At 36.0% G+C, this 19,154-nt stretch overlaps 1 protein-coding gene across 3 annotated transcripts in view; it reads left to right on the forward strand.

Moving 5' to 3' along the window:
- The window catches only part of LOC106059676 (adhesion G protein-coupled receptor L4-like), a 113,049-nt gene that overhangs the window by 67,052 nt on the left and 26,843 nt on the right, over positions 1–19,154 (forward strand). The window contains exons 5-15 of one of the 3 annotated variants that reach the window (XM_056028349.1): positions 930–1,260; positions 3,946–4,007; positions 4,050–4,394; positions 4,805–4,911; positions 5,589–5,774; positions 10,287–10,470; positions 10,627–10,746; positions 11,225–11,517; positions 13,221–13,273; positions 16,864–16,993; positions 18,816–18,919. In XM_056028349.1, coding sequence (XP_055884324.1) covers positions 930–1,260; positions 3,946–4,007; positions 4,050–4,394; positions 4,805–4,911; positions 5,589–5,774; positions 10,287–10,470; positions 10,627–10,746; positions 11,225–11,517; positions 13,221–13,273; positions 16,864–16,993; positions 18,816–18,919 — 1,915 coding nt within the window. Of the gene's footprint in view, positions 1–929; positions 1,261–3,945; positions 4,395–4,804; positions 4,912–5,588; positions 5,775–10,286; positions 10,471–10,626; positions 10,747–11,224; positions 11,518–13,220; positions 13,274–16,863; positions 16,994–18,815; positions 18,920–19,154 lie in introns of all 3 variants that reach the window. The other 2 variants (XM_056028348.1, XM_056028350.1) reach the window with 2 other exon arrangements.

The raw sequence follows: 19,154 nt of genomic DNA on the forward strand, positions 1-19,154 counted from the left end.
TAAAACTACTACAGATACATTAAAACTACTACAGATACATTAAAACTACTACAGATACATTAAAACTATTACAGATACATTACAACTACTACAGATACATTAAAACTACTATAGATACATTACAACTACTACAGATATATGATTGTTACGTAACGGAAGCCTTTCTACATAAATATTGGGTTATTAAGGAAATTTAGTGGGGTTGTTAATCAATAAATCAAACATCAAATATTGTTACAATGTTGTACATCTGATTGTACTAAATGGTAAAATGTATTTGATCCACTTTACCACTCTGCCCTCTAGATTGTAGTTAGTTTGACACAACAGCTCTGCTTGGATCTTTGGCCCGATGCTTCTGTCAGAACTGATGTTTGTTTTACAGCTAATTGTTACTGTGAGAAGTTGAGTTCAGCCAAATTATAACTTGACACATTCAAAACAGGCTCAATCAAAACTAAACAAGTACTTTTAAAACTAGCGTATATAAACGATCTCATTACATTTCTTGTTCAAATAAAATTGGGTGATCCTAGAGTGCCATTGATGGTAACGTTAGCTTTAATATCTACACCAAGACACCCCCCCCCCGCCCAGAAAAAAAAAGAAAATATGTAAAAAATTAAATTTTGATGACGCTTACAAAACATTACACTTGTAATTAATGCAGAATTCGTCTACACCTATCTGAAAACACATATTTTTTCCTAACACAGACTTCATTACATATTTTTATGTTTAGCTCAGGAAATAAAATAGTCAATAAAAACTTTTTTTATTAAGACAACTTTTATCAGTGAGTTAGAAATAGAACTAATCAAAGACAGCTGCAAACACTTTCATTTCGGTTTGTTAAAAAACATTTAGAATTTAACCGCGTAAATGAAATTTCCAAGACTCAAAACAAAATGTCATATTTCAATTTTCAGTTACACCTCGACCGCCTGGAAACGGAACCACGGAGAGTGATGACACCAATACAACAACGCCATTCAAAGAGAGTGACTCCACGGATAGTACGCAGAAAGTTTCAAGCTACAGTTCTGGTTCTAAAAGCTCCACTCCTACAGGCAGTGCACGAGGGAAGTTGTCTGCGAAGACAAGCCAAGCACACAACTCCACTTCCACTTCTGGAACTACAACTACCACCAGCTCAACCACAGCAGAGGCTACAACTACCACCAGCACCACCGCGGCAGAGACTACAGCTGCAACACTGCAAACCCTAAACCTCACAACACATATCAATGATTCTAAATCGTAAGTCTTTTTTTTTTCTTATCAGCCATGGAAGTCAATAGCTGTTAATTCTTGGTTTATTTGTCACGTTTAGATTTCAGAACAAGCAAAATATACAACAAAAAAATATTTTTAAAATACTTTTTAAAAAAAGAAAAACAAAGCTTATATTAAGTGTAATTGCATCAATTTGGATCTGTCGTGAAATTTAAGTTTGTAATAGATCTAGACTAGCAATACTAAATCTGTGCGATTAGAAATATTTTGACCAATGGTTTTGTTGACCGCTATTTCATGCTTTTAACTTTCTCAATATGCTACGATCCTATCACTTATTCAGACCATTTGGGAAAGGGGTGGGTGGGTTGAAGGGGTATCTGTATAAATATTACTGTAAACGCTTTTAAATTCATTATTAAAGAGAAAAAAAAAGGGGGGGGCGACGTGAATTAGTACTGGAGGGCTCAAGGCGACGCTTTAACCAATCTTAAACTTTAAAGCGGCGAGCTGCCTAGGGGACTATGGGGGCGCGGTGGTCGAATGATTAAGCGCTTGGCTTCCGAATCTGAGGTCCAGGATTCGATTCTCGTTGAAGACAGGGATTTGAATTTCGGGATTTTTAGGGCGCCCCTGAGTCCACCCAGCTCTAATGGGTACCTGACTTTAGTTGGGGAAAGCAAAGGCGTTTGGTCGTTGTGCTGGCCACATAGCACCCTGCTTGTTAACCGTTGGCCAAAGAAACATATGACCTTAACATCATCTGCTCCCATGGATTTCAAGGTCTGAAAGGGAAAACTTTACTTTCTTTAATCCACTATCTACCACCACCTCAGTCAAGTACAGTTGCTTTCCCTTGTTCGATACCAAACAAAATAATTAATTCGTTTTCTATTGACTCTTGTGTTACGAGGTTAAGGAATGAGTGTGCGAAATTTCAGCTTGATTCGAGATTGGTTCAAGAGGAATTACGTGTAAAAACATTTTACCAGACAGACAGACATAGTTATTCGATACAAGCTTTGTTAAACAAAAAAAAATATCATGGAGAAGAACTCCGCTTTTACAATTATATCTCAATAATGTAGTTATTTCCCTTATTCGATATCAAACAAAAAAAAATATTACCAATAATTAATTGAATAAATTGTTAATTGATCCATGTTTTGTTAGGAACTATATATTGTTGTTTAAAGTATCAACATGATCTGATAATGTGTAGGGGAGAAATGGCGTTAACAATTATCTAAGCAGACAAAACCCTACAAGTTAAGCCATATATGTGAATACTGAAGGATTAATTTCACTTGTTAGCAGCAAACAAAATAATTAATTACTAGTAAATAATTCACTAATTGTTTTTTTTCAATTGATTTGTGTCTTTTCTTTGCTAATGAATAATTGTGCAAAGTTTCAAATTGATCCGAAAACGGGTGTGGGAGAAATAGCGTGTACAAGTTCATCAGACAGACAAACAGACAGATTGAGTTGATATAAACTTTGTAAAAAAAAAACAAAAAAACATAAGAGCTTTTGAAAATTTGAAAACTCATCTTGCATGTGCCTCACGTTTGTAAGTGTTGATATGACTTTGGTCTTCAAAATGAACCTTTTTTTTTTATATTAATTGTGCTAAATAATTGCTAACAATGCATATACATGTAAAAATACACGACTTTTGAATTTATTTTTATCTCCCAAATAAGTGTCATTTGTAAAAATGTTAAATGTGAGCCCAAGATGTCACTTTTACTTTTGGCATTCCACAATGTCACACTTGTGTAGTTTAAAACCTGTTCTAGATATTGATTACCTCAACAGACAAAACCTTTTGTTTTTTTACCTGTAGGACGTTAGTGTTCATCTTTTTCTTTGAAATGCTACCTATGAATATTGGTATACAACAGAATATGTGAATACCACATGCCCTAAGGGGCCACCCACGAGTTTTTGTGAAGCGTAAACTTCCTATACTATAAAGTTTGAAATTTAAAACAAAAATATATTTTCATCAAGAAATAAAAGAAAGGCCGATAGCTGAAGTCTGCGTGACAAAGTCAGAAGCATGAAATGTCTAAATGTTTGCAGCTGTGCCCCAGCAACCCTCTAAGGTTGTCCTGAAAAGTAAGCAAATAATGATGCCTTTGACACACTAGACTGTACTATGTTCAGCTTCAACTCAAGAAACAACCAAATGATGGCGATATTCACATAGCACGTGTAGGCCTACTCTAACAAGTAGGGGTTTTATAGTCTTGTGTAGGTCAGTTTCAAATACCTGAAATTTGATTGGTTTGACAGAATCGTCTTTGAGTAAGCAGCGTGTAGTCATTCAGGTCCCTACGCAGACCCAGGTGTGACCTACATATTTGTAAATAAGTAATTACATAGTTTAACACATTTCAATCTTTAATAATGTGATTTTGATGATAGAGTTTTGAAGTTGTACTGGTGCATATCAACTCACGGGGGCACTGGGAAATATCAACTCACGGGGGCACTTGTAAATATCTACTCTTGGGGGCACTGGTAAATATCAACTCTTGGGGGCACTGGTAAATATTATCTCTTGGGGGCACTGGTAAATATTAACTCTTGGGGGCACTGGTAACTATCAACTCTTGGGGGCACTAGAAAATGTCAACTCAATAGTCAATGCAAATTAAAATGTTAATTTTTGTTTTAAAAAGTCGAACATTTTTGTTGTAGGCCAACTAGGAGCTCATCCACTACCACATCAACATCTACTGCTACCACATCAACATCTACTGCTACCACATCAACATCTACTGCTACCACATCAACATCTACTTCTACCACATCAACATCTACTTCTACCACGTCTGTATTCACAACAACATCCACCACATCTACCACTAGCACAACAACAACGCGAAGACCACCGACCCCCCCTACCTCACCTCCTGCTGACGTGAGGCCTCCATCACCTACCACTGAAAACTGGGAAGAAGCCGCCAAGATGTACGAGAGATGCTACATACCAGGCACTGGTGGGAGCCAGATGGAGCGGGTCGCGTCTGCCAGAGAGTTCTACAAAGCTGGCAGTCAGACGTGTCCACAAACACGAGCGAGTTCATATGCCTGGGAAGAAACAAGAGAAGGCAAAACAGCTCAAACTTATTGCTCAAGTGGTGAAGGTAGGTAACTCTAATTAATTGTAAACATGGCTAATTACTACTATTGTCAACTAGCTGGATATTTGTCATGTTCGTTGCTAAAGTGAAATCTTACGTCTTGGCTATTTGTTTCAAATCCAACCAAAAACATCTAGCCACTTATCTCTATGTTGCTGGAAATATTTTCATTGAAAAGTTTAAAATATCATACAACTATAAAACAGAATGAAATTGTGAGAAAGAGTAGGGAAAGAAATGGAATGAGTCTGCTGTCGACAAATGACGTCATTACAATGGTCACCTATCAGAACCAAAGATTTTTTTTACTTCTTACAAACATTTTTGAAATTCTGTAGCATATGTCTAAAATATTTTCTGACTTTTGCCTATGTTTGTCTAATGTTTGTGTTTTTATTTTCTACTACATTTAGGGTTTGCTACGTGGCCCTGTATAAATAATGGCAAAGGTGTAACATGTTGGAGTGAGGCTTCGGATGTCCAAGATTGCGCCTCAAAAATATTTAAGGCAATCATTCAGGTGAGAATATGTTTTGACTGCTCACATATTTTGTCCTAGCCTGCGCTGGATGTGGAAAAATATGTAGGTCACAGGCGTGGCTGCGTTGTCACGGGAAATACTGCATTCTTCGTTGTTCTGTGTAATGTAAGGTCATCTGTTTTTATGGTCCAGAGATAACGAGGCTGTCATGTGGCCAGCACAACAACCGTTCGCCTTTACTTTCCCCAGCTAATGTCAGGTATCCATTAGAGCTGGGTGGACTCAGAGACACCCAAAGATCCCATTATTAAAAATCCCAATCTTCACCAGGATTCAAACCCAGCAACCCAAGTTTGGAAACCAAGCGCTTTATCGTTCAGCCACCGCGCCTCCTTCTAGAAAACTGTGTTTACATTTGAAAAAAAATGGGTAAATTGAAAAGATAAGATAAATTTGTAAACTGATAGCTGTTATCTCTTTTACTTCCAAATAGTCTCCCTTTATTTCCCAAAGTAGTTTTTAACCTTCATGTCTGTTTTTTTAATAACGAACTTATTTCTTTATCAGTTCTGTATCTACTATTTCGTTCCAACTTGTTACCTCTTTCAATAAAATAGTTCATATTTCATATTCGTATGTTTACACTTCTAGTATTTAAAAAACAACAACAACAACTTGATACAATGTGCAATTCTCTCTTTTTTTTTTCGGGTCAGAATGTGCCAGAAAATAACTCCGTAGACGTGCAACAGACCATCGCCGTGAGTGCAGAGCTGGTGACTGTGACCCAGTCCGAGAACATTACCTTCGAGGATATCCTCGTGACGTCACAGATCATGTCTGCCTACGCCATGAAGGTGGACAACATCCAGAATGCCTCAGAGGTCAAAACTATTGTGGATGTAAGTCTTTGTGTTTTGACGTTAATGTTTTTCGTTGAGTTTTGATGTGTTTAAGTTCATGTAAGTGGTTTTGATGTAAGTCTATTCTTTATGTAAATACAGAGCCCGCCAAGCAATGAAAAGTTTATGAGAGCTGGGTACTACGTTTTTACAGACTCAGATTTACAAATAAAAATGTTAATAGGCAATACAAAACATATGTCAACAAACCAAAGCTTACTTCTACATTCGAGCCTTGCCACCTCCTTCTTGATACTTACATATGCAAATCTGCTTATGCACATTCCCACATATATTAAATGAATGGTACAAATGAAGATGTATCATTAGAATGAGATATAGTCAAGTGAGATATAGCCTTGAATTTATTCATATTTCAGCAATGGTGTAGTGAGCTAAAAGTCACCTATATTTTTCTTTTTTTTTTGGTTGGTATTTATAGTAGTTTACTTATTTCGGACATTACATGAATTCGGACATTCGCTGTTTTTTGTGGTCATTAAATAATTATTTTAATATGTATTATAAAACTATCACGCTGTATAAATGTGCTTGTCCATTTTCCAATTATTCTAACCCAATTTCCTTCCATTTAGCTGTCTTTTTATGTAAGAAAAACGAATTTCAAATTTGTTAGTCAGGTTGTTGTTTTTTCCTATGTTACCAGGATGAATTTACCTCTTCCTAGAGTTAAGACTATATTTTTTGATTAGCTAAGTCTATAATAATGAGCCTGGCAATATTTATTCTGTTTTTGGAGATACTTTATTTGATTCATAAGCCAAGTTTTCTAATTCCATACCAAAAAAAAAATTAATACGGTGTCCGAATTAAATTACGATTTTCTTACCAAAATTTATTTCGGACAGCCAGTTTTGGACATCAATAAAAATGATCTTATATTATATTTGTTCGTTTGTTGTTGTTTTTTTTAATAGAGAATAAATGGGCAAATGTTTGGAGTGAGATTGGTACATTGAATGAAGTTAAATGCTTAGATCTAGACCTACTAGATAGATCTAGATTTATATAGAGAGAATATAGAGGATTCAGTTAGGCAAGAATGGCTATCGTAACCTGTAGGGGGCCTACTATACTACAAACAAAAAACACAAACATTCAACACTCATAAAATAAACAAACATAGAATAAGTCTAAAAGTCTGTGCAGAAATCACTATTCCAGTGACCTAATTTTGGTAGAATAAGTGTGTTCATATTTTAATTTTTTGTGTTCGTATTTATGCATAGTTTGAAAACATCGTAATGATTTCATATGAGAGGCTATGCCTGGGGATCTTAAAATTTAGTTAATGTTAATATAGAATTAAAATCTGAGTTTATTGATGCCTAAATATAGAGACTGTCCGAAATAAATTATGGTGTCGGGAATCAAATAATGTGGGTCAAATGTGTCCGATTTAAATGAAAACACACGGCCTCTTTGACCTTAAATATAATAACAAATATAGGTTTGGGGAACAAATATAAGTAGTCATCCTTATTCTCCATTAACTAAAGAAGATTTTGATACGTCATTTTCTTTTCTATGTCAAACCATTGTAAAATAATGCGCTGTCAAAGTCAAGCTTTCAAATTTGGGCCTATAGGTGTCCGAATAGCATAAACTACTCTATATTGTAGTGGACATTTTGGACTTTCCTTCGTTGCAATACAATTTCTACTGACCTGATATATATTTATTTAAAAAAAAAACTCATCTTTGATTCTGTATGTATTTATTATTTATTTACTGCCCGTGAAAAAAAAAATCTCTAGCTTCAATAAATCTTCACTCGTGAACACTTGTGTAGGTTAATGTATTGATGTGTCAAGATACTCAACTCTGCAGTCTTATCTCCCATCTTGAATCAGCGGGAAGTTATCTCCCCTTGGTTGATGATGTTATCTAGGGCTAAAACATAGATACTGACAGTAGACTAATTCAGGCTTACTTGTGTGTGCTGAGTTAAAGTAACTGAATTCATTGATGCCCACTAAGTATTGGAGAATAATAACTCATTAGATAGCGGGAACATTGGCTCATTAAGTAGTGAGAATATTGGCTCACTGAGTAGTGAGATTATTGGCTCATTAAGTAGTGAGAATATTGGCTCATTAAGTAGTGAGAATATTGGCTCACTGAGTAGTGAGATTATTGGCTCATTAAGTAGTGAGAATATTGGCTCATTAAGTAGTGAGAATATTGGCTCACTGAGTAGTGAGATTATTGGCTCATTAAGTAGTGAGAATATTGGCTCATTAAGTAGTGAGAATATTGGCTTATTAAGTAGTGAGAATATTGGCTCATTAAGTAGTGAGAATATTGGCTCATTAAGTAGTGAGAACATTGGCTCATTAAGTAGTGAGAATATTGGCTCATAAAGTAGTGAGAACATTGGCTCATTAAGTAGTGAGAATATTGGTTCATTAAGTAGTGAGAATATTGGATCATTAAGTAGTGAGAAAATTAGTTCATTAAATAGCGTGAACATTGGCTCGTTAAGTAGTGAGAATATTGGCTCATTAAGTAGTGAGAAAAGTATTGGCTCATTAAGTAGTGAGAACATTGTTTCATTAAATAGCGAGAACATTGGCTCATTAAGTAGTGATAATATTTGCTCATTAAGTAGTGAGAATATTGGCTCATTAAGTAGTGAGAATATTGGCTCACTGAGTAGTGAGATTATTGGCTCATTAAGTAGTGAGAATATTGGCTCATTAAGTAGTGAGAATATTGGCTTATTAAGTAGTGAGAATATTGGCTCATTAAGTAGTGAGAATATTGGCTCATTAAGTAGTGAGAACATTGGCTCATTAAGTAGTGAGAATATTGGCTCATAAAGTAGTGAGAACATTGGCTCATTAAGTAGTGAGAAAAGTATTGGCTCATTAAGTAGTGAGAATATTGGCTCATTAAGTAGTGAGAAGATTGGCTCATTAAGTAGTGAGAAAAGTATTGGCTCATTAAGTAGTGAGAACATTGTTTCATTAAATAGCGAGAACATTGGCTCATTAAGTAGTGATAATATTGGCTCATTAAGTAGTGAGAATATTGGCTTATTAAGTAGTGAGAATATTGGCTTATTAAGTAGTGAGAATATTGGCTCATTAAGTAGTGAGAATATTGGCTCATTAAGTAGTGAGAATATTGGCTCATTAAGTAGTGAGAATATTGGCTCATTAAGTAGTGAGAATATTGGCTCATTAAGTAGTGAGAATATTGGCTCATTAAGTAGTGAGAATATTGGCTTATTAAGTAGTGAGAATATTGGCTTATTAAGTAGTGAGAATATTGGCTCATTAAGTAGTGAGAATATTGGCTCATTAAGTAGTGAGAATATTGGCTCATTAAGTAGTGAGAATATTGGCTCATTAAGTAGTGAGAATATTGGCTCATTAAGTAGTGAGAATATTGGATCATTAGGTAGTGAGAATATTAGCTTATTAAGTAGTGAGAATATTGGCTCAATAAGTAGTGAGAATACTGGCTTATTAAGTAGTGAGAATATTGGCTTATTAAGTAGTGAGAATATTGGCTCATTAAGTAGTGAGAATATTGGCTTATTAAGTAGTGAGAATATTGGCTCATTAAGTAGTGAGAATATTGGCTCATTAGGTAGTGAGAAAAATTGGCTCATTAAGTAGTGATAATATTGGCTCATTAGGTAGTGAGAAAATGGCTCATTAAGTAGTGAGAATATTGGCTCATTAAGTAGTGAAATATTGGCTCATTAAGTAGTGAGAATATTGGCTCATTAAGTAGTGAGAATATTGGCTCATTAAGTAGTGAGAATATTATTGGCTCATTAAGTAGTGAGAATATTATTGGCTCATTAAGTAGTGAGAATATTGGCTCATTAAGTTATGAGAAAAGTGTTTCCTGCGAAAACTTTGCTCTATCTCAGAAGCAATAAAGGTGAAATACTTCCCTTTAACATCACAATTCAAATTCATTTGACGTTAGTAGCTTACAATTTCTCTTTTGAACTCACTGCTTCTCTCTCTCTCTCTCTCTCTCTCTGTCTTTCTCTCTGTTTGCCTATCTCTGTTTCTGTCTCTCTCTCTCTGCCTGTCTCTCTCTCTGTGTTTATCTCTCTGTATGTCTGTCTCTCTCTCTGTCTCTCTCTGTGTCTCTCTGTCTCTTTCTTAATGTCTCATTCTCTCTCTGTCCCACCCTCTCTCTTTTTCTCGGTCTCTCTCTCTTTCTCTGTCTCACTTTCTTTGTCTTTCTCTGTCACTTTGTCTCTCTCTCTCTCTTTCTCGCTTATTAATATTATCACTATTTAAGAGAGAAAACTTTCAAACCAGCGCCCTTTTTTTTAGATGTATAGTTGCTACCTCACTGATGCACTCGGTCTTGGCTTACGTTCCAGAATGTACACAGAGTTGATCATCTCTCTAGTTCACCAGTGGATGTTGATTAGATTTTGTAGTGTGGGAAGACAGTCTTTATTGAACTTAATTATTATCACAGCTTTTTTTTATTTGTTACATTCTGCGAATTCCTCAGAACTTTGCAAAAGTGGGAAGCACTCTTGTTTCTAAAAAGAAGGCAAAAGTCTGGAAAAAGATGTCGCCTGATGACAAGGTGAGATCGGCCTCCACCTTACTGGTTGCCATGGAGAACGCCACGCTATCATTGGTGGAAGAGATCAAAGAGCCAAAAGTAATCACTACAAAGACAGACAATATAGGTAGGTGTTTAGTGGAGACTTAGTCATTCAATTAGACAGTTAACCTAAAATGAAATCGACTTGTAGATAGATAGATGTAGTTAAATACTAGACGCTGACCATTCTCAATTACATTAAAAAAAATTGTGTAGTCAAATGAATTAATTTTTATTTCAGATCTTAGACTGGAAGTTGTGGACGTTACAAAAATGGAGCAACAAGAATTGGTCTATGAGTCTAATTCAGACTTTGCTACAGTGTCAATACCCAAAGAGACTTTGGTCAATCAAAGCGAAGGTAAAACAACGAAGATGTTGCATCAATTTGTATCATTGTTGTTGATGATGAAGACTTGGGTCTGGACTGATGTTCGTCTGATTTGACAATAACATATTCTCTGGCATTGTGGGTTTGATTTCTTGTTTATCGGGGTTATATTGTTTGTTTGCCCACAATGTTGACATTGTTTGGATTTGTTTTGACCATCATTTTGTTTATTTGTTCCTGATGGAAATGTTATCTGGACTGCTGATATTAGACATTGATTTTCATTACTCTACATACATTTCACATTACATGTAATTCTAAAGTACGTAAGGAAATACACACAAACTGAAAATAACAAATCTACTCATCAGAATTGAACTTACCGCTCTCGAGTCTCTACTCAAACCGAAGTGGGACGCTCTTTTAAGATTTGTATAGTTCTATATTTAGGTTTGTTTGTTAGCCCTCTAGTGTACTTAATAATGTCCACGACTATTTGTTCCTACAGGCTCGTTGGCCAAAGCTGTCTTCATTACCCACTACTCTATGTCCAGTTTACTGGGTGGCATGTCCAAGAAAAAAACGAAAGAGAAGAACTTATCAGATGATGATGAGACAGACGAGAAGAGCAAGGAAGAGTCAAACAATGAGGAGACTGATAATACAAATGGTGAAAATGAAGTTGAAGAAATTCAATCCAGGCCTCGAATAGCCAGTTATATCCTCAGTGCGTCCTTAGGGAAAGATGGACACATCAGGAAGTTACCTAAACCAATTACCTTCACCATGAGACTAACTGAGGTACTTTACATAATTCATAAGTTGTAACTGAAGTCATTGTATTACATGTCTTTTGTTGTCCTCTTTTTGTCTCTTATGGAGGTCCAGGTGTCTGGTTATACTACACAATCACACAGGAGCCTAGCTAACCTCTTAAAGTAAAACCTGATGTTTTGTGTCGCTTTAATTAACATAATTAGAACTGAATCTATGTGTGTTTCAATTGTAACAAGGAACCATCCCGTTGTTTTGTCTATTGAGTTATCAAAATTTCTAAGAAAATGATTTAGAATGAAACAACTCGGCTGTAAACTGAAGGTTTTAGGTCTCTCAATGAAGCAGCTCGGCAGTAAACTGAAGGTCCTAGGTCTCTCAATGAAACAACTCGGCTGTAAACTGAAGGTCTTAGGTCTCTCAATGCAGCAACTCGGCTGTAAACTGAAGGTCCTGGGTCTCTATAAAACTTCAGAGCTTTTCCTCGACCAAATATTTCAATCTTCAATCCTTCGTTGAACTCTTGACCTGTGTCGCTGTGTGTGTGTGTTGGGGGGGGGGGGGTTGCAAGCCGCTCTAGGTGATCATAGCTTTTAGTTTCGTGTAGTCACACACCCTTTCCTTTGGCGTATGGAGAGACTTGTGTGGTCATTATTTCTGACCATCATATGAGTTCCACATGCAGACGAGGGAGCGCTGTGTAAGTAACCTCTTATAGAAGTGATAATCAAACTACGGCTCTCCGGCCGCATTAGGCCGTAACGAGATGCTTTCCATTCCGCAAAATCTTTGCCAACCAAGAAAAATCTATCAACAGACAGAGACGCAGCTCTATCGGACGATCCTTTGCAGTGACAATGCCCGTGACAGGGTATTTATTTCGCCCCCTTGGCCGATAAAAATTGGGCATCTCTCCTTATAGGATAATAATGGCAAAGGAATCATGGCTCAAAGTAAGTTTTAACCACCCAAATGTGTATTGCCGCCTCTGCCAGCCCAATGGCTATGGAACAAACACAAGGCAGATCCACTCCCTCTTTACAGTTCACAAAGTAGACCCGCCGCTAGAAATATTTGGGGCCTTGAGACAGCTGGGTACGTGTGGGTCCTTCTGCCTTCACCCCGCTTGCCAAAAACCTTCAGATGCGTATACAAGATGCATTTAAAAAAAGCTTGAAGCCTCCCTCTTCTGCAAAATGTCCTATTTGAGTACTGTTCCCCCCCCCCCTCTCCCGGGAGGTGGACCTGCGCAAAGGGAAAATAAATTTCATTTTTGTTTAATCAGAATAGAGCTTCCATCGAGTTCTATTAATATTAAATAAAGAGGCTAGAAATAACTAAGGGCAATGTCTGTATCAAGCTTTAGACACAGTGTTAGTGAAAGTATTCCCGATGCTGTTTGCTCTCTGGGCTACGATCTACCAAACATTAGTTCTAATAATAGCGTCTGTATCTTAGTCACAAATCAAGCGTCTGTATCTTAATCACAAATCAAGCGTCTGTATCTTATTTTGTCCGCGCTATTTTGTCGGCGCTATTTTGTCCGCGCTATTTTGTCCGCGCTATTTTGTCCGCGCTATTTTGTCCGCGCTATTTTGTCGGCGCTATTTTGTCCGCGCTATTTTCTCCGCGTTATTTTGTCGGCGCTATTTTCTCCGCGTTATTTTGTCTGGTCACACAATTCTGTATCATGCCGTTGATTGTAATAAATACTTTTTTTTTTCCTCCAGGCAAAGAAACATGATCAGATTACTCTGTGCTCATTCTGGAACGTAAGCCAAGGGTGAGTAGATAATCAGCGATGCAGCAACCATGGGGCGCAAAGAGGTTCCTAGGCTCATGACTATTGGGGGCCACAGGGGGTATTAAAGAACGTCAACATGATCTTTCAAGTGTAAACAAACTGCGTTTAGCTTTTAGTTTGAACAGCTACTGGATTCTAAAGACTTCAATGTAGCGCAAATATCTACCCTACACAAGTCTACATTTTTACAATATCTTTAAAAATAGAAGTCTTAAGTTTTTCTACATAAGCCTACATTTATATACACAGGTCTACGTCTTTCTCTATAAACTTACATTTATCTGACTAAGCCTGCATCTCTCTTAATAAGCCCGCATCTCTCTACATAAGGCCGCATCTCTCTTAATAAGCCCACATCTCTCTACATAAGGCCGCATCTCTCTTAATAAGCCCACATCTCTCTACATAAGGCCGCATCTCTCTTAATAAGCCCACATCTCTCTACATAAGGCCGCATCTCTCTACATAAGCCCACATCTCTCTACATAAGCCCACATCTCTCTACATAAGCCCACATCTCTCTACATAAGCCCACATCTCTCTTAATAAGCCCACATCTCTCTACATAAGCCCACATCTCTCTACATAAGCCCACATCTCTCTACATAAGCCCACATCTCTCTACATAAGGCCACATCTCTCTACATAAGCCCACATCTCTCTTAATAAGCCCACATCTCTCTTAATAAGCCCACATCTCTCTACATAAGCCCACATCTCTCTACATAAGCCCACATCTCTCTACATAAGCCCACATCTCTCTTAATAAGCCCACATCTCTCTTAATAAGCCCACATCTCTCTTAATAAGCCCACATCTCTCTACATAAGGCCACATCTCTCTACATAAGCCCACATCTCTCTACATAAGCCCACATCTCTCTTAATAAGCCCACATCTCTCTACATAAGCCCACATCTCTCTACATAAGGCCACATCTCTCTACATAAGGCCACAACTCTATACATAAGCCCACATCTTTGTAAATAACCCTATATCTCTCTACATAAGTCTACATATATTTACATAAGCTTACATTTATCTACATAAGCATCTATATAAATCAAAATTAATCTCAAAGCTAGACGTTTTCTTAATATTCTTCCCTAGATACACTTTAATGTCTGGAATAGAACAAGAGACAAGAGATAACATTATATTGACCATTAATTTCCCATCTGATTCGTCTTTGACTATTTTATGTTGTATAAAGATATAAGTAGCCCCCCCCCCTATAATAGATATCAATGAGACCTGGCCTCTAAATGTCTTGTTATTTTTTCCCCACATCTCTCTACATAAGGCCACATCTCTCTACATAAGCCCACATCTCTCTACATAAGCCCACATCTCTCTTAATAAGCCCACATCTCTCTACATAAGCCCACATCTCTCTACATAAGGCCACATCTCTCTACATAAGGCCACAACTCTATACATAAGCCCACATCTTTGTAAATAACCCTATATCTCTCTACATAAGTCTACATATATTTACATAAGCTTACATTTATCTACATAAGCATCTATATAAATCAAAATTAATCTTAAAGCTAGACGTTTTCTTAATATTCTTCCCTAGATACACTTTAATGTCTGGAATAGAATAAGAGACAAGAGATAACATTATATTGACCATTAATTTCCCATCTGATTCGTCTTTGACTATTTTATGTTGTATAAAGATATAAGTAGCCCCCCCCCCTATAATAGATATCAATGAGACCTGGCCTCTAAATGTCTTGTTATTTTTTCCCCATAGCAAATATTTTTCTACTTAAGTAAATGAAGTCCTTATTTACATTTTTAACTTTAATTGAAAAGAACATTATTAATGAATAGATTACAACCATAGACATACATAAATATAGACTGGCCAATTAAAGAGTTTTATGAAACGAAAATTTGCGACTTGCAATTTTGTGTATTTTATTATAAAGCATTTATGAGCAGTATAAAAGTGCTTTTTTAACTTTGATACACACCTATATATATTGTATATAAGGAGGCAGTGTAGATTTGTTTAATCTCTAAGAATGGAGATCATGCAACTTTTCATAATTCGGAAATCCGAATACAATAGATCTACATGTTTTCAAGTTACATGAAGTTACTTCCTTTTTCCAGTCTATATTTATTTATGTCTATGATTACAACATTTAAATGTTATCGGCCTTGTTTTATCCACTTAGTTTACGTTACACCACGCGCTATTTCCAGTCGTGACCTAGTTTTAGCACATTGTTAAAGAGACTATACATTTTAAACTAAAAACTTATCATGAACTTTTTATCACACTATTTCTCTTGTAATGATATCTGGAACTTCTCAGAGAACAAAAAAACTAAAGAGTGTTGCAGTTTCAATAACAAAATATACAGAGAATATCATGTGGAAGAAATGTCCTCCAATAATGTTATTTTCGTTGTAGTTCTTTGGAAACAAGTAGATTTAGTTTTCATATTTTGGCAATACAAGTGTTTGGGTTGTTGTTGTTGTGGTTATTGTTCTTATATTAGCTAGAACTTACGACCATAACTAAATAAAATATATTAAAAAAGACTGACAAGCAAGCCTCGATGTATTTAAGATAATACTAAGGCTTTTCTTCGAATCCGAAGATTAGTGAGGAATGCAATTTTTGCCTTGGATGCGCAGCCCCAGCTGTGACCTACATATTTTGCCACACTCAGGGCAAGCATAACTATTGTCCGCAGGTGGTCGATTCAGATTTTCTTTTCGCCTTCTGCGTTTGTCCTCGGCAGTGGATTTCCTTTTGATCTCAAATTTAAGATGAATAAATAATTTTCATACATACAAGCTATAAGTTAATTAGAGTTGTGAATTAGTTGACATACAAGTTATAAGTAATAAGAGTTATGAATTAGTTGGCATATAAGTTATAAGTAAGTTAGAGCTGTGAATTTTCTAACCGATCTGAATAAGAAAGTAATATGAATACCATAAAAAAAAGTTTTGGTCTGCTATGACAATTAGAATCATCTGTTTAAAGGTGAAATAAAATTAGTTCGTTTCTATTTTTAAATCCTATCTGGCAAACTTCCACGAAACTGAAGAAACTGAGTTTAATGTTTCTGGTTTAACTTTTCACTTGTAGAATTCCCTAGAACTCCTGGCACAAGATTCTTGACAAATGATCTGTGTTTTGGCTTGCTCTCGTGTCAAATAATTATTTCCTACGTCAGTACATTCAAAACAGTTTATGTTTAAAAATGATTTTCTTGGTGTGAAGAGCTCCACTAATGAGGAGAAACTAATTATCAGATCAAATTGAAACTAAACGTGAGCACTGAACGTGATCAGTACAAGAGAGACTTCGCACCTTTTTTTTGTTTTTGTTGTTTGGGGGATACATCTTCGTTCTGAAATCAATAATTGGTCTTATGAATGAAATACATATTTAAGGCTATTAGTTTAATAATATGTTTATATATTACTATGTTGGTAAAAACTTGCCTCAAGACGTTTTTGTAGAGGTTAAAACTATTGCCTAAACTTTGACTTTAAAAAAATGAAGATGACAAAATGATAACTTGTTTCTCTCACCAGAGAGGCTGGGGGCTTCTGGTCGCAGGAAGGCTGCCTAAGAGTGGAGTCACTAAGCAACATGAGTCACACAACGTGCCAGTGTGATCACATGACCAGCTTCGCCATCCTGCTGGACGTGCACGGCCTGAAGGTAAATTGGACTGGTCAAAAGTCTTACTGGCTACGTCTTGCATCTGTTGAGTGACATTAACATTGACACTAACCCTCCGGTCACTTGTCATGCCATACAAATAACTTCATACTAGAAAATAAAGGAAGCAGAGTTTGGCCGAGACTTTATCGAAGAAACTATTACGATGGTCACCAAGACTTAAAGCTAGTCGGCTTCCCCTGTTCCTAGGCTCCGCTGTTGTGCAACGCGGTGCTATCGTATCTAAATGTATGTTAGAAAGTTTGTTAATCTAACGAAAATTCTGATTAATTGTTCCGCTGACAGACATTTAGTATTATTATAGTCTTTGACAATTTTTTGAAACTCCAGGGACAATTTTTGTTTACGCTTTGGATCCATGGTTCAGATATTTCTTTTGTCTTGAACAAGAAACATGTCATAGGTTTAGAAACTAAGAATTGCACTTTCAGAAAAGGACTTTTCTATGCATCTTGTGTGTTTAATGCTGACTACTAGAGTCGTATGACCTTGTATGTCACAATATTCGTGCTTAGGTTTCTGGTTGGTTTCTCGGTGATTTTGTGTTTATGCACGTTAACATTGAAGACTACACCTTTTGTTTTATATAGAGAAAGTTAAATATAATTTGCAGTATTGATATCTTTCTCTCTCTCTCTCTCTCTCTCTCTATTATATATATATATATATATATATATATATATATATATATATATATATATATATATATATATATATATATATATATATATATATATATATATATGTACGTATGTAAGTATGTATGTAGTTGTTTTCCTTATAAATTGTTTGTATTATTAAAGTATGAATGCAATATGCTTGTCAATTTATACAAAAGAGTAGTAATAGATTTAATAAATAGACAAATGAACACGTGACTAGTAGAGCTAAACATTTTTTTATTATTTCTTTTTATTTTCTTTTAGTTTTATCATTTATCTGTTTCAAATTAATCTATTTCTTTGAACTCAATTAGTCGTCTATTCACTGTCCACCTTCATCACAGATATTTCTATTTGCTTTACAAAATAATAAGAACAATGGTGTTAAAGACAATGATAGGCCAAGACATTTCATGAGGAAATCTGGAATATTTAGCAAAACTTAACCAAAGTCCATGTTGAAAACATCTACAAAAGCCTCCCACTCCCTCAAGACTTGTTCTATCTCTCTCTACACTCCTTTCCCTATATTAAGAAAGCCTCAGTCAGTGTTTAGCTGCTTTCTCTTTGTAATTGGCCTGTATATTTGTGTTAGGCTGAAGGCTGTTGCAATAAGAGTTGGCAGGTTCAGCCGGTATCTGCATTATTTATGTCTCTCTCCAGCCCCAGACACTGTTGCCTAATTCTATCTCAGTAATGTAACATTGAAAACAAGAAAATGCGTGAGTCTAAATATACATTCAACTAAACGGGTAGCCACTTTGTTTCACCTATGAACTAAACTAGAGATAAGAACCATCTCGAGGCGATAAACTGGGGCCACCCAGGGCGCTGATGTTCCTAAAACTAAAACGAAAGTGATTTTTTTTAAATGTTCGTTCATGAATTATTTAAAGTAAAAAAAAAGAAGCTTCCAACAATCAATACCTGATCCCTAGGTTACGTCCTATCCCCCCCCCAGTCCATAGGTGACATCGTATTTCTAAGTAATAACACATCCTCTTTATCGAAGTGACATTTTACCATCACATTCCCAGGTAACATCACTCCACCTCCCTCTGTAATATTATTTTAACGTATCACAACCAATGTTTGATCAATGAACTGTAAAGTCCAGCGGTCACTGTTCTGCTCCTCAGGTCAATGAAGTCCATGAATCTTTGTTGAATCTAGTGACCATCATCGGATGTGTGATTTCTTGCACAGCGTTACTGGCTAGTTGGGTCACTTTCCAGTGTTTCAGGTAAGTGCAACCAACAGGAGTAGAAGAAGAGTTGTAATTGAATTGAACATCATACATCTTGAATCATCTTACACTTGACATCTTGAACCATCATACACTTGAATCATCTTACACTTGACACTATGAATCATCTTACACTTGACGTTATGAATCATCTTACACTTGAATAATATTACACTTGAATCATCTTACACTTGAATCATCTACACTTGACATTATGGATCATCTTAAACTT

This window comes from Biomphalaria glabrata, chromosome 5, assembly GCF_947242115.1.
Source record: "Biomphalaria glabrata chromosome 5, xgBioGlab47.1, whole genome shotgun sequence".
Lineage (NCBI taxonomy): Eukaryota > Metazoa > Mollusca > Gastropoda > Planorbidae > Biomphalaria > Biomphalaria glabrata.